Source organism: Bombus bifarius, unplaced genomic scaffold, assembly GCF_011952205.1.
Source record: "Bombus bifarius isolate JDL3187 unplaced genomic scaffold, Bbif_JDL3187 scf7180000008366, whole genome shotgun sequence".
NCBI classification, from domain to species: Eukaryota; Metazoa; Arthropoda; class Insecta; order Hymenoptera; family Apidae; genus Bombus; species Bombus bifarius.
The window spans coordinates 592,749-608,796 of NW_022884618.1; the positions used below are offsets into that span (position 1 = coordinate 592,749).

At 32.3% G+C, this 16,048-nt stretch overlaps 1 protein-coding gene across 1 annotated transcript in view; it reads right to left on the minus strand.

The window, feature by feature from the left end:
• LOC117212752 overlaps positions 1-15,027 on the minus strand; it is a 78,268-nt gene extending 63,241 nt beyond the window's left edge. The window contains exon 1 of the mRNA XM_033457779.1: positions 14,668-15,027. Coding sequence (XP_033313670.1) covers positions 14,668-14,731 — 64 coding nt within the window. The 5' untranslated portion in view covers positions 14,732-15,027. The remainder of the gene's footprint in view (positions 1-14,667) is intronic.
• Positions 15,028-16,048: the final 1,021 nt, after the last annotated feature.

Below are 16,048 nucleotides of genomic sequence, written 5' to 3' on the forward strand. Positions count from 1 at the left end.
TGTAAAATTGAAAATTATGGAAGTACTTTAACAAATTATATTCTTGAAAAAATTCTCTCTTGAAACATAACTTTTGGATTCCCTTTGTATACAGCAGAACAGCTATGTTAAACATAACATCTATTGCTGCAGGATCTAAAATTCTATGAGTTTTAAATTTAGTTTCGCTTTTTTTTATTAAATTCATCCTATATGGCGGATCGATAAAATTCAAATTTCGTGTTTACGATATCTAGTATCCACATCTCATACCTTATAGTTTATATCTTACATATAACACGTGTTTTGTTACTTTTCCATCTTACAGCTTATTATTAGAAATACTGAAAATAGAGTGAGTAACAAAACAAATATATAAAAAAAAGTAACAACTGAATAATTCATTTCATTTCGCTGAAAAATTTTAAAATATTTTGAATTAAAGTAAAAGATGAGAACTGAAGAAATGCATAATATCTTGTGTATGTACTACATCTACATTATGTTAGTAACATTAAGTAACCTTTTATTTGATAAATAATTTAATAATAACACCATTTTACTGATTAATTAATTTTTCTTTCTCTCTATAATTTATTTAACCCAGAAATTACTTAATTACTTTTTTACAAAACTTTCGCCAACGTTAAGATTTGATCTTGCAATATTTCATCAAAATAAAATCTTAGCAGAAAAATTTCAACGAATGCTGGAGTAAAAACTTGCAATTTGCAGCTGAACACAATTTGCAGTTGGACGAAATTTGTTTCTACTGCACGTACATACTATTTTCATCCGAATCATATGACTTTACAATTGTAACACATAGTGCCTCGAAATGTAATTTGCAAACGAGCGAATTGCGTGCATATTTGTAAGCAACGAAACATAAATTAATGGAATTTTATTATCATCGAATCTACAGGCCACACATACTTTGCTACTTATCAGATCACGCGTTGTATGAAACTTATTTTTCAAATAATACATACAAACATTTTGAACAATTTTCAAAATCGCTAAAAGAAGATACGACATATAAAATTTTGTCTAAATTAACATACATTTATCGAATAATAAAAACAAGTGTTCATTGTATTACTCCCAATTAAATTTTCTATTTCTTTAATTCAATTCAATGGTTCCATCATATGATCTAGTATATTTCATAATTTACATAACCTTATCAGTCAATTACAGGTGGCACATAACAAATTATTATTAGATATATTATTAGATATAGATTAGATATATATTATTATATTATTAAATAATCTATGATAAAAATACACCTCACCAAATAAACCAATCTTCCTTCCGCTGTTTTAAAATAATATTGACAAATTAGAACGTTTAAACGCGACATTTATTTATTTTATTAATATGATATATTATTTAATTTATTAATTATACATGTGTCATGGATTATAACATCACTGATAATAACAAATCATGTTCTAAACAACTAAAATCAGAATTGTCTAGTTCTTTTAGATAATATTCGTTTAGGTAAAGCTTGGCCAAAACGTGTTCAAGCAATAGCAGTGGTAATAGTAGTACTAGCAGTAGTAGACAGGCACATTTTGATATTATACATATAAATATATAACCATTACAAAGTGACACTCATTATATGCAATTAATTTATTAAAATAAAGAAGAAAAACAAGAAGACAGCAGGATTATTATTATCTTTTTTTTGTTTTTGCATTTACATACGTTTCTTTGACATACACTGTTGATCATAAGCATTAGAACATTTACTGATACGAATTGAATGTTTTTCACTATTTCTATTTTTTTTAGTAAGTAATTTTATAATAAACCTGCTATCGTACCTCGTGTCATTGTTGTGTTATCGTGTAAAATGTTAAATACAATTTTAGAACTCGTTAATTATAAGACATAAGTATGTATGTTCAAGAAACAAAATGTTTGAAAAGAAACTTTTATCTAAAATATTATGTAAGGTCAAATACAAGGTTCGTGAGAGTTCCCCAATAAATGTAATATAAGGAGTAGTATCCTAATACTTATGACCAACAGTGCATATCTTGTTTTGTGCAAACTGTCTGCAAAAACTGATGTGTTGCTTGACGTTATGCTTATCGCTGGTAGATATTATACATCTCGTCTAACTAGTACGTCATATATCTTATTTCGTTTGTTATTCGCAACATATACAATCATACGTTCATATGATATATGTAACGATATAATATATTAATGAGCCTCTTCGTAATCTAATTTTTTATGACTTCGATTAGAATGACGGCTGAAACTCGCGATTTGTAGGCGAAATTACGCTCGGCTAACGATAACAGCAAAAAATCAACAGCACGATATCCGCTTAATTCGCAAACAGAACGCGCGATAACACCGTGGAAACGTGTCAGAGGAATGAAATCATTTGCGTCACAATGGATGTTCCTTATCACTCAAGCTCCGTTTCTGCAGACTAAACATAGACGACCATATCCGGAGATACGTAATCCGCGTTACGTACGAGAGTAGTTATCTAATTTGTTGGTGTATCAATACTTCCGATACTACAGTATATTTCTTATCCGCGGAATAGGAACTGCTAATGAGAATATACGAACGTGAATGAACTTACAATGAATGGAATTTGTCACCTTTATAGTATGGTAAATGAATTTCTGCTACAATATTTAACTCATTCACACGGGGAATAATAGAGTAACCCGGAATTTAGAAGGGACAGTAGAAGATTTAGCAAATAAGGGATGAAAATAATTATTGAGAAGAAGAGAATAAGTATACCAAAGAATAATTTTTGTTTCGTATAAAATTATTGTTTTAGAAAATTATTTTCTATAGAATAATAATTACTTCTCCAACGTCAGGATTTCTTGCATTCCTAATGTCAGGTATACAAAATATACAATTCTGATTTTTCACTTAAGATAGAAAACGTCTAGCATATATTATACTTCAAGGCTTAATGCGAGGATTTTTATGTTGCAATATGAAAGGATTAAATGGAATATCTTTTTTTATCATTAACGGTCGTTACTTTTATACACTTAAATCGTACTCCTAAATAAAATATATCTTTATCATATCTTTTTTTATCATTAACGGTCGTTACTTTTATACACTTAAATCGTACACCTAAATAAAAATTCAAGATTAAAATTAATACCAAAACGATAGAAGTGTACAATATAAACTATGTAGTTACAAACGAGTTATGATTTAGCTTCTCAGAAATCAAATTGATCGATTTAAAGATATCTCAATTTCGTTATCCGGATACGTAATTACTGTTAAACTTTTTAAGAAAGTGAATTATTTACTTCCATAAATTTATTTATTATGAAAAATTGCATAAACTAAAATCGAAGGAAACACTTAACACACTTTTGTTTACATTTCAATACATAAAATTAATCAATGTGACTTCTTAGTACTTAAATTTACAATAGAATTTCATTTATTTGAATAAAATTTTAGTCACTGTTCGATTAAATGAATTTCTACTTATCAAATCTATTTACCTAGAAGACTAAATCTACTTATTCGAGTGAATGAATTTATTGTATGATTGACTAAATCTACTTATCTGAACGTGAATTTCTACTATATAAATGAAAAATCACGAGCAGTAGGAAAACTCAGTAAATCGTACTTTATGAACTCCAGTTCTATAAACCGCTTCTCTCAACAGGTTCGTATAAACAGAGTATTACCGACGATCTAAAATTAAATAGTAAGGAAACGAAAACTAAATTCATAGTGAAACTATCAGCAATACCGATAACAGGAAAAATGTTAATTTACCGTGAGTTTTCGTAAACAGCGCGCGTGTAGTTGCCAAAATCAACAATTTTTCCTACGCTGCAGAAAATCATAATTTTATTGATATTTATGCATCGATACATCTTCTTACGAAACGCTTTATACCAAATCCATTAGCAAACATATTCAGTCTGGACAAAAAGTATATATGATACATCAGCAAACAAATTTCACTAAAATCATGGAGTATATGTACATACGTACGTCCCAGCGATAAAATCATAACGTAATAATAACAACTTCGGCTACATGTGAGTCTTGTATACTCGATTACAAGTCTAATGTAATTGATGAACACGAGGATGCATTAGGTTAATTAAATTCGTTAATAATCTGATAATGATACACAAGAGGCTGTAGATATCGTGTTACGAACGTTATCAAGAATACAGATGATACCAAAACACTCTTGGGATTGGTAATTCGATGACAATCTTAGAATGAAATATGTACCTCCATAAGTGGTATCGAACTTTCTATATCATTGTTCTGGCGATTCTTATTAAGGATTACTCATTTCTTTCTATACCTGTTTTTTCCAACATCAATAATATTTATCAATGACAGTTATTTTACAAAATAATTTTATAAAATAGTGACTAAATACAATATATGTATTTTGTAATTGAGGTAATTATGCACAAAAGGGGGATTCAACTTAAGTTTTGTTGGATTTCGGATATCTTGTAAAAGGCAGGGTCCTGAGTAACATGCACTTTATCCGAGATGTAGGGCGATCGTGGTTCGAAACTTATGACAAAAAGAAAAATGGTACTTGTTAGATTTACTCCAATACAAGTGGTTAAAAATAAAATTGCATGCACATTTGCACAGGATTGCGATCCTAATAATGGTAAGATATGGTTAGATTAGATTTCATTAGCTTCAAGGCGGAGCCCATCAGACCCCCCAAAAGATTTAATCTAATTTTTGAACCATGATCGTCCCACGCCTCGGTCAAAGTATATGTTATACTGAAATTTCCTGTCTACAACATATCTTAATAGCTTAAGGTCATTGAACTTGGGATCCCTCTTGCGCGATAATTACCGTAATTTATAATTCTTGTAATTGCAGTTTTCACAAACATTATAATCAGTTATATTATATTAAAGTTCTATTGTTTACGAAAAAATTAACTTCTCGAAATATGTCAAGCTTAAAATTCTAAAAATAATAAAGAAATTACTAAAAGTGTCAGACACTGAAATTTCACGCTTCCGTATCCCAGGATTTACGTACGACCTGTATCAAAATATCTTTACAGCTATTCGAAATGCCAAAGTTCTTCCAAGTTTGTACGGATTACAAGCCAAAATAGTAGCCGACAATGGACTGGCGAAATGAAATTTAAGTATCTATCGAGGGGAATGCGAATTAATTAAAATATTCGATACGATCGACATGTTTATTAGATGAAACTTGTGGCATGAAAATTCCGTGGAATGTTCTCATCCAATTATGAAACGAACAATACCGCGTTGTTTTGTACTAAGACGAGCACTAAGCACGCGTCATGAACCATTTTCGTTCTCTCTTTATACAACGATCGAACGATCGACGATGGCAAGGCGACGCGACTAATTTATTGGAAGAATGTCGTAACTGACTGCAAACAAAACTATTGACGTTTGCTCCAGGAAATTGCATCTGGCGATGTAATTTTAAACTAGAAATCAGAGTGGACGTTTCCGTGAATTTATTCGACCGTTTTCATCCACCTCCGAAATGTTGCAACATTTGCGAGCTTTCGAAACCAACTTTCCTGCATTTATATCTCACCAGCCACGTTTGAAAGGTAAAAATAAACAGAATGTCGAGCAAGATATCATGATTGAAAATGTAATAGTACCATTCCGAATAATCATGATGACTTTTTGCCTTTTCAACGTACCCCGTTAATACAGGTGAAACAATAAACCAATACAATTTCCGCGAATCAAATTGTAGATACGAAATCGTTAGTATTGAATAATACATTAATAAGATTTTACGAATATCAAATATTCAGGAGCGTGTATTTCTTTATTCGAAAGATATTGAAAAGTTTCAAAGTAAAAGAATCAACAGATATTTCAAAAGATACTAAAAAATGTACCATAATAATAATGAACGTAATTGAGATTTACTAGAAAATTACGAAATTAGATCGGTTAGAAAATTACAGAGATAAAATCTGATACAAAATAATTCAACTACAAAAGTAAAAAATACTTGTATGAAAAGTTCATGTCCCATTACATAATTGGACTCGAAAATATTCATTTGGATAAAGAAATGCAATGAATATCTTACTGCCTTATTATAGTAACATAACTATGCTATGAATTAGTAATTTTATTTCTCAAAAGTGAGCACATTTTCTATTCAGAAATTATTATGAGAACTATCATCTAGTATTTACTGCAATTTATCTTTCAGAACTCTGACATCTCCTTATAGTTACATCCCTTCAAATATTCACGAGCAATAATCATCAAAAATCCATTTTTTAGTATTAAATTAAATTTCCACAAGCATTTCAAGGTTCAACAGAAAAGAGAAGATCCAGATTCAAAGAAAGAGGAAGAATTATTATTAAATATATGTCTAAAATTTTATCTTCGAGTTTTAAAAATTATACATGTTTAAATATCTTTTAAAGCGATTTTCGTGATATTAAAAAAATCTACTTGAACAACTCTAAATTTTATGTACATCTTTAACGCATGTATTGTTATAAACCTTGCTAGGATTAATTCAAAATCTCTTACTTTTTCATTTCTCCAATCGACAAAAAATACAAAAAGATAAAGATTATTATTTTAGTTAGACTCCAAAATGTTGTCACGTTTTTAATTAACGACCTTCTCCTTTCATTCTGCTACTTATTATAGCCGAACTCATCCTAATTAAAAATCTACTTTTCTCTATCTTAACTAAGCAGATCGAAATTATGGAAACTATAAAAAGACATTTCTCTTTCGCGCTTCAACAAATTATTGATTAACCAAATGATAAAAAAACTGGTCCCAAATCCTAGACAATTGTATTTTCTTTAGAAAAACATTAGGTAAAATACATGGCTATTGTTAATTCATTCGTCGTCATCATCATATTAATTAATTTACCAATTAAACAAAATTCAACTTTAAAAGTGTATAAATATGTAAGTATATTCCAGGCTGTAAATACTCTTCAAATTTGAATATTTCATTCAAGAAAATTTATGAATATTATTAAGATATAGATAAATATATATAATAAATATGTGGAAAATTTCAACAAACACAAATTGTATAGTTTTGTTGCGAAAGATGCCGAAACACCACAGCTTGCAGCAGAAGAACGTCTTAATCGAGCACGTTAATTAAAATCACTGATCACATTAATTAAATACTGTAACGACGATCAGTAATTTTAATGTCCGGATCAGCAACAATATCCGGCGTGCAACTGACACATGACGTCTATTATCTTTGGCACACTAGACAAAACAATGATGATAACGTTGTCATCTCCCGCATCAGAATCGGATACTCTTTGACCTGACGTCGCCTCTGGCATGTATTTAACAGCAATAACAACAATAACGAAGATAACGTTGTACGGGCTCGAACAAGTCGAGTACGGATAACCTTTCCATTAGGGTAAATTACAAACCGGCCGTGAGAGATAATGGTCCAGCAAGCATTTTCGTTTTCGAGCAAAAATCGAAATGGAGGAAAAAATTCGAAAAATCAGAAACCACGATGGAACACGTGTATCAACGGCATTAAATTAAGCTTTCAAAGGGCGATTCTGCAAAATGGAGCGACAAATTGTTTCCGCTACTACCATCGTTACAAAACGCGATTGCTTTTAATTAAAATTAAAAGCATTCGTCACATATCTCTACAATCGTGAATTCGTCTTTCTTTCACTGACTCTGGAATTTTTTTCGTTGGCATTTTTCATCTTGTTACCTTTTCGCTTCCATCAACCCTGAATCGCTTGAAATATGACAAATACACTTTCATCGCTTTACAACTGATTTAGAATGGTTCATTTTACGAAGTTTAGTGATACGTGAATGGAAATAAAAAATGCAACAATCTTTTATTCGTGAATTTTTATAATACGAAAGTATGTTTCGTCAGTAACTTTAAAATAATTACGATCAGTGTGACGTTTGTCTTTCAAAAGGCAAATCTCTTAATAACGAAATATTAGCAAACATTTTTTAAACAAATGGGCTATTTTTGCAAGCAGATCGTGAGATATGTAAAAATCAATAATCGTCGATAACATCTAACGGATGCAGATGTCAGTTTCGAAGCTCACTTGTTATCAGATTTTCAGCTCCAACGAGTTAATATTTCGCTGAAATAAAGCGCAACATTTTTACAAATCGCAAGTGGAGATCACAGTAAAACTCGTTTCGCTCATTATAATAAACTACTAAAATTACTAAAACTGCTAGAAATAATTTATTTCTAATACTCTGAAAGTTATTGCAGAGATCCATTCTTCAAAGCTTCTGTAAAGTTTATCACAAAATACTACTCCACAGACCTTAAAATGTCGAAAACTATTTATATTCTGACTATGTTCAAGAATCTAAATCAACCATTGTAGCGTTTCCCTGTAATCCTCCCTATATAGCAAGCTACGATCCACTAAAGATAAAAAAGAAAAGTCACTTATTGAATCGAGTAATCTCAAATAGTATGTATCAAGATAGTATCTTATCACTGAGGAAACGTTTTCTTTTTATCGAAGATTCACGAATCAATAACCGCTAATCGATTCATTGTACGCGATAATTTGCAAGGGGTTTAAATTTCTCGTCTGTCGCACTTAAAATGACCGACATACGAACGAGTCTTTTTGCAGTTCTTGGCTCCGCTCGACACCTCGACAAAACAGATGGATGACCCTGCCAACAAACGACCCTGCTTTTCGGCTGCCAAAAACTTTCCTGGTCTTGCGACTTCCCTCTCGAAATGATCGGGTTGCATGTACGAACTCACGTTAATTATGAGGCTCGGTATCGAACTGCAACGTCTTCCTACAATTTATCGCAAATCAACGTAAAACTGCTTTTTACAAGCAGTCTTTAGACCGAATACTTTATTTCAATAGTCGAACGATGAAACGATCTCAAACTATATCCATGAATCGTATTTATTATTAAATTATGAATTATTAATTCCAAACATGGATAAAGAAGATGTTTACCCTTTACATATTATTAAGCAATGATCTTGTTAGCAAAGAGAATAAGAAAAGCGTAAAATTTGGAATGTTAGAAAATTTAGAAAATTCGTAAAGATAAATTGGATTAATTGTTACTCCGATTACAATTCATGTAGAAAAATCAAATACCATTGAGGTTCGCGAAACTTTAATTGTATTGATAAATCAATTACTTCGGAGATACTGAATTGTCGCTTTTATTACTTAAAATGCAATTGGAATTAATAACGGTGTACGACTATAAAACGATTTAATTTTATTAATATTCAATTGCATTCAGAGTCTACGACCGAAGGAATATTTCAATTTACTTTAGCTCTGATTTAATTGTCATCCAATCAATTGGTCACTCCTATCGGAATTAATAATTATAATATAGAGTGAACCTTCGAAAGTATTAAATTAAACGCGATTCAAATCACAGAGATAGAATTTAAATATTCCCAAGTACTTGTTACTTAAATCATATGGAATTTTAATTAATCGAATAAACATTTACACCGAATTTAAACAGTCTCGCAAAATCTCATAGAAATAACAAAATGTTAACAGTACTCCAAAATCAATTTCATAGATGTCTCTATTTACAAAACGTTAACGAACTACCATCGAAATTTTTAATCAAATTTATCGCGTTTCGATTAAATTTAAAAAAAATGAACAAAATAGCATTTTAAAAAAAGAGAGAGAGAAGAATGAATCAAGTAACATCCAATTAATGGATAAAACCGTATGATCCAATAATTTTTTATACCAATAACGAATTTTTAACGGTACTCAAACATTAATTTCATAAATACTTTAGCTTACAAAACGTTTACAAACTACCATCGAAACGTAAATCAAATCTATCGCGTCTCGATTAAATTTGAGAAAAAAGGAAAAAAAAGGAACTAACAAACTACAGTGCTAAAAAAGGGGGAGTCCTGAATGAAGTAACATTCAATAAATAGATAACAACTGGATCGTCCCAACGGAATCGCAGCTCGAGTTTCTGGTCAATCAAAAAAGCAGATGAACAGGGCCGATACAATCGACGCCCGTTTAAAATCAACAGATCGAGACCAGTGCTGCGTACTTCCGAGTACATTGTTTTCCATATTCACCAGAGAATTCTCGCGCGTTGATTGCGGTACAAAAGGTAAACGAAAAGTAAAAGTCGACGAATGAAATTGCACGAAACGAAAGGGAGAGAGAGTACGCAAGCGAATGAAACAAGACTAGCAAAAAAGAAAAAAACGCGGGTTCTGGACCAGTAAGCCGACCGATGGTGGTTGTTGTGTCGTTATTTACGGTTATAATTGAAGGGGCCAAGTTTCGATACTACGAGAGAACTTCTCGACTTTGGATTAAGGTATAAAGTCAGCTAACAGTGGTCGAATCGTGAAAGATGCAGAGACTACGAAAACTATACCGATACCTTGCTCCTCCCTAACGAACACTGTGCGAAGGAATCCTCTTAATGTGATCAAACTGCACGTATTCTACCTTATCCTAGCCATAATCGTAATCTGAATTTAAAGCGATGTCTCTATAAGACCTGAATTTCGTAAATACGCGTACTCATTGGTTCTTTATACGCTGATTTTCTTTCGAATGAACTTTAGGCCCGGTGAACTCTTTTCGACTGAAAGGTTCGGTAATTAATCGTAGCGAAAACGGTTTAAATCTAAATCTAAAAGAACAGGCTAAAGCTGAAACGCGAACAGGATCAAAAAAAATGATGAGCCTTCATAGATGTACAATCGTATCAACGAAATAGAAATCGAGTTACTTCGATCGCTATCACTTTCTTCTATATAGGGTGTTCAACATCTGACAATACTTTCAATGCACAGATTATGCAAGTAAGAAATTACAAGAACTGCTTCCCATAAAAGACGTAAAAAAGTAATTCGATTTTCAAGAGCTCGTTAATTTAAACTATTGTTATCAGTTACTCGAAAATCTTTATCCTCTTCCCACTTAACAAGACTAATTAATTAACTCATGAAATTGAATCTTAGATTTTCAGTTATCTGATAATAGAATCACTTTAGCAAATTTTAATATCTACTATTATATCGATTTCGAAACAGAAATTACTTTCCAATAATTATTTTAAATGACCGTCGACATATCTACTGCGTACACCACGACTATTATTTATTACGATTATTTATTAAAGGACTTATACTACAATTAAATATATGATTCATGTATGTACATAGTCGGAAATTTTTAATTTACTCCTTCAATTAATATCGAATGTCTTTGTATGAATTTCAAAATCTTTATCGGACAAATACTTTAGAAATTAAACAAACATTAATTACTATTGAGCAATAGTGAGAGAAGTGAGCGTGTATTCTAAATAAAAAATTACGAAATTTTTAAAAATTCATTCATAATAGTATCTGAAAAATGACTTCTTACTATTTACCATAGATAACGAGGAAATTCGATTAGGAGCGAAGATTTATAATACCTTTAACAGTACTCTCCCATACGTTTATTATTACGCTACTTTCCTTCGTCATAATATCATTGTACTGCTACACGACTTGTTTCTGAGAGTTATTACTTCCTACTCCCATCAGAACGAGGAATTGTAATTTCTTTTCCTCGCAAACAAAGAAAAATTCGATTACAGAGGGTTAACGATATAAAAGCAGCAGCATGGAAATGCATTTCAACGGTGGCGGGAGTGAAAATAACGTGATGCCATTTCGCATTCCGCGAATAGCGAGTTCTCGCGGAAGAAGAGAGATACTGATGACCGGACATCCGTCTATCTTGGGCGTGCACGTATACCTACGCGGCTGGTTACGAAAGGAGAACTTAAACTCGAAGGAATGCATGGCGAGAAACCGGCTCTCCTCGTGTGAGAGAACGGCCTGTGAAGAAAAAGAGGCTGAGAATGTTTTTGATATGCGACCATTTTCTGCATGGATTCGAGAAAACCTTGACACGCAGTTTTGTCATTGTGTATATGGAATAGCGATGGAATCGATCAGAACAATTGTCATCGTTGACCTCTTGTATTAAGGTGGAGAATCGACACCTGCCATTCGGGTCATTGTTGCGCAGCGTCGTTCTCTTCGTACATTAATTAATTTTTTTGATTCTGCGTAACTATCACGTAATATTATATAAACAGATTGGAACAAAAAGCAATGTGGCGCCAAGCGTATATTGAGTACCGAATTTCAGGTTTAACGAACGCAAAACACAGAACACATTAAATTTTTTATTAAGATCAGATATAATAACTTCATTCACAAATGTGTAGTCTTTTTCTGCTCTTATACGAAATGTGATAATTGATTATCAAGGAAATCAAGGAATGTTTAATTTATTAAAATTTTGTATTCATGTAAAAGGATTCATTTCGTATTCAGAAATTTACAAAAATCATTTACAATAATTATAACAAAATTATGAATGAAAAATTATGTGTCGACTTGCACGATGTTCTAATTTAAATCACTCTATTGAAATAATTTTCAATAAGTTAGAAAGCTTTGAGAAGTATACTTGAAATATGAATGTGACTTAAAATAACAAATATGGTAGAAAACATAATACACACAAATAGTGAATGAAACAATGATCGAAAAACGCGATGGATTTACATACTAGATATAAAACGTACAAAAAAAATACCTAATCTTAGTCTGCATAATTGCAGTTTTTATTACAATATTTAACATAAGAGTCCTGTAACAACTAAAATTATAAACAAAATAATACATCTTAATAATTTGAATAACCTTTTCCAAGTTATTTCTGTCTTTGTTCTGTGCGTATATTTTTAGATTTTAACAAAATGAGAAAATTGTGTAAAATAGAAAATACACATACAGGAAGTATAATTTAACCCTGAGCATCTGCTCATGATCTTACTTTATAGTTAATGCTAAAAATAGCCTAAGAACTCCTGTGCAGCATAATACATACTGACGGTTTTAAGTTGACTTTTAATAGATCCATATAGACTTACGTAAGTAATAATCGTGGGATAAGTTGTTCTTTATGATACAAAATGATAAATTAAAAGACATAAAATATTCGTTTCTTCCTATTTTTAGTGTAAATTTCATTACCGAATTTTAATTTCGACTGACTAAATTCGTTTGAATTCAAATCGCAAAAATTCTAATTCTCAAGTGTAAGTGTCTTATTCTATGTACACATTGCTAAACAGTGTTGCTAAAGTGAATCTATGTCATTCTGAAGAAAGATAATTTGCTATATCAATGATTTAAAGCCATAATTTCCAGAATCAAATCTTGTATGAATTAAACATTATCATCCTATAAATGATTCATCAAACATACACCTTAATTATCATCTGGTTTTCAGAACAAGTTTCAAAGCAATGTGTGAAAAACACTACGATCTTCCTTGATTTATGTAATTACGGTGGAAAACGTTTGACAACCGGCTTGTTCGAAAATTCCAAGGACTGAGTCAGTCCCATCGCTATACGCTGCTAAGGTAAGGCCAGGCGCACGCCCATCCGGTCGTCCAATCAGCGACTGCAACGTCATCTCGTACGATGTAACGGAGAGACTCACCCACGTGGTAAGAGCATCGTGTTATTTTAGTATCGCACCACGAGAAAATCTAATTGCACGATCCTGTTCTCAAACGATCATTCTAGAATTTCACGCCATGCGTGTTTCACTCTTTATGCGATCGTAAATACCGTTTTCGAATGAAATTAAGTACAGTTTTTTATTTCACATTATATTTATTCATAAAAATCAAACCATTGACGTTAATAAAATACAAACGCATCGCGACTGCACGTCACAACATATGCTGTTGATTTTCAATTCGCTGCAGCTATATTTCGTTTAATTGACCAATTAGGCATCACAGAAAAAAAAGAACATACATCAACTTTTTTCTCTGTTAATATCACCCATCGATATTATCATTTCAATTTATAATCGATCTTATAAGTATTTTTAATAAAGAAGTTCAATCCTTTAAATAACGTAGAAACTTGTGAATGAAATACATTGATATCGTTATAAAGAGATAATAAAATCGTCCTCGATGATGAAGTCGTAAATTGGACTATTTACGCGATTGATAAGTTACGCAGGCAGATGTGTCTGATTGAATGAAATCAAGGACACAGTGAACGCTGTGTAGGTCAGTTAATGGTTTAGTCACCAGAGGCAGCGTGTGTAAACAAATTTACGAATTCACACGCAATAGCTCGTACGAGATCTCACAGGCGGCTATTATAATTACACTCGCAAAACACGTCAGAAATAGAGCGAAAATATCTAAAGATAGAACACTAACGCCGCCTCCAATGTCCCCGTCTAACGTTTCGAATCTAGATATTCGATCATCGAATTTCGATCAGTAAAATGTTTCCTTGGATACGAAAATTATGCCGCCATTACTTTCAATATATCACGCTAGGTCGACTGTTGCGAAAAATCAAATTCTTCAAACATAAATATACACACACCTTTCCCTCAAAATACCACCGTTATTGCATTCAACAGCACGTATAGAGTTTGACTGTTCGATCGAGATTTCGTTGACCGAAACTGAGATAATCTTGTTGTCCGCGATACCATACGTAAAGAGTATTTCAGACTTTCTGCTGAGAAATCACACGAAAGATACGTAAAAGTTACTCACGAGAGTAGAACGCAGTGACGAGTAAGGCAAGCCAAGACAGCTGTTTCTCCATAAGTTTTCTCATTTCTAGACTTCTTCGACGACAGTTTGTTTCACAGGTTCTGTTTCACTCAGACGAGGTCGTAGCGAAAAACGCGAATGCAACTGACTCGCACACGAGAGCAAAAGTGTTTTCGAAACGCTAACACACGATAGTGTAGAACGAGCGTGTTTCCTCGAAAGGTTAAATAGAATGCAAAGAACGTGTCACACGCACGTTGTTTCAGTTTCTCCGATACCGTAAAATGTTATTCTTAACTCACGAATACCAGTCAATGAACACGTAATCACAGTACGACCCGTACTTCGCAACCGGTAGTGCACAACTGACTCTGAGAATGCATTTTGGCGGCAGCAAGCTTTAAAGGCGCTCGTTGAGTGCGCGTGCGCGCACCGCTCACGCCACCGGCTTGTTTGGTGGGGTATTGAGACTACTTCTTTCTCTTTCGCTGTAGCTCTGCGATGTTTTGCCGAACTATGTATGTTAATGCCGGTGTCGTTACTCATTGCAGCTTACAGCTTTCGTAGCAGGCTGTGCAAGCTCATTAATCGAAAGCCTTTTCAGAACAACGACAAAGCAGGACCTTGTGTTCTGCCGAGAATGGAATTTAATTAAGAACATGCTTTCATTGTCGATGGACAATAGTGATGGGTAATTAGCGGATTTAGGTGGAATACCAACACGTCTGGGTGTTTACGTATGCAACGGGTGTCCCTGATAATCGTGATGATACAATACGCATCAGATGAAACGTTACGACCATGGGTATCGATCGCGATAAAGTCCTAATTAATGATTGTTTAATTATAACATTAAGTTTTATATAGTTAACCACGTTGTTTCCTGAAAATTGTTGTCATATTATATAATGTAGCGTATAGCATTTATAATTTATTTTTCTCTACTAATTGGACCAATTATTTCACGATACTTATGCTTTATATTTTTGCTATTATGATACTCCATCAAAAAATCATCTATTAAAGAATTATCCATAATTGTCTTTTTAATACTTCGCTTTTACATGCACAAAAAAGAAATATTTTTACATACCGCATGGTTATAATTACTACGGGAAATGAGTAAATGGGGACTGAAAACTGTAGCTGAAAACTGATTGTTTTTAATTGAATTGTGTATCGATTAAGCTTTTATTGAATTTAATTGAATTATACAGACACGTATGCAAATAAATAACTTTGAGTAGAATAGTTTTACTTTTACAAAATGAAATATCGTTTCCTTTTTGGATCATTTAAAATTAAGAAGAACATCTTCGCGCCTCATTAATGTATTACGTCAAACTCGTTTTTAATAACAATACTCTGTCTTTGTTGTCAA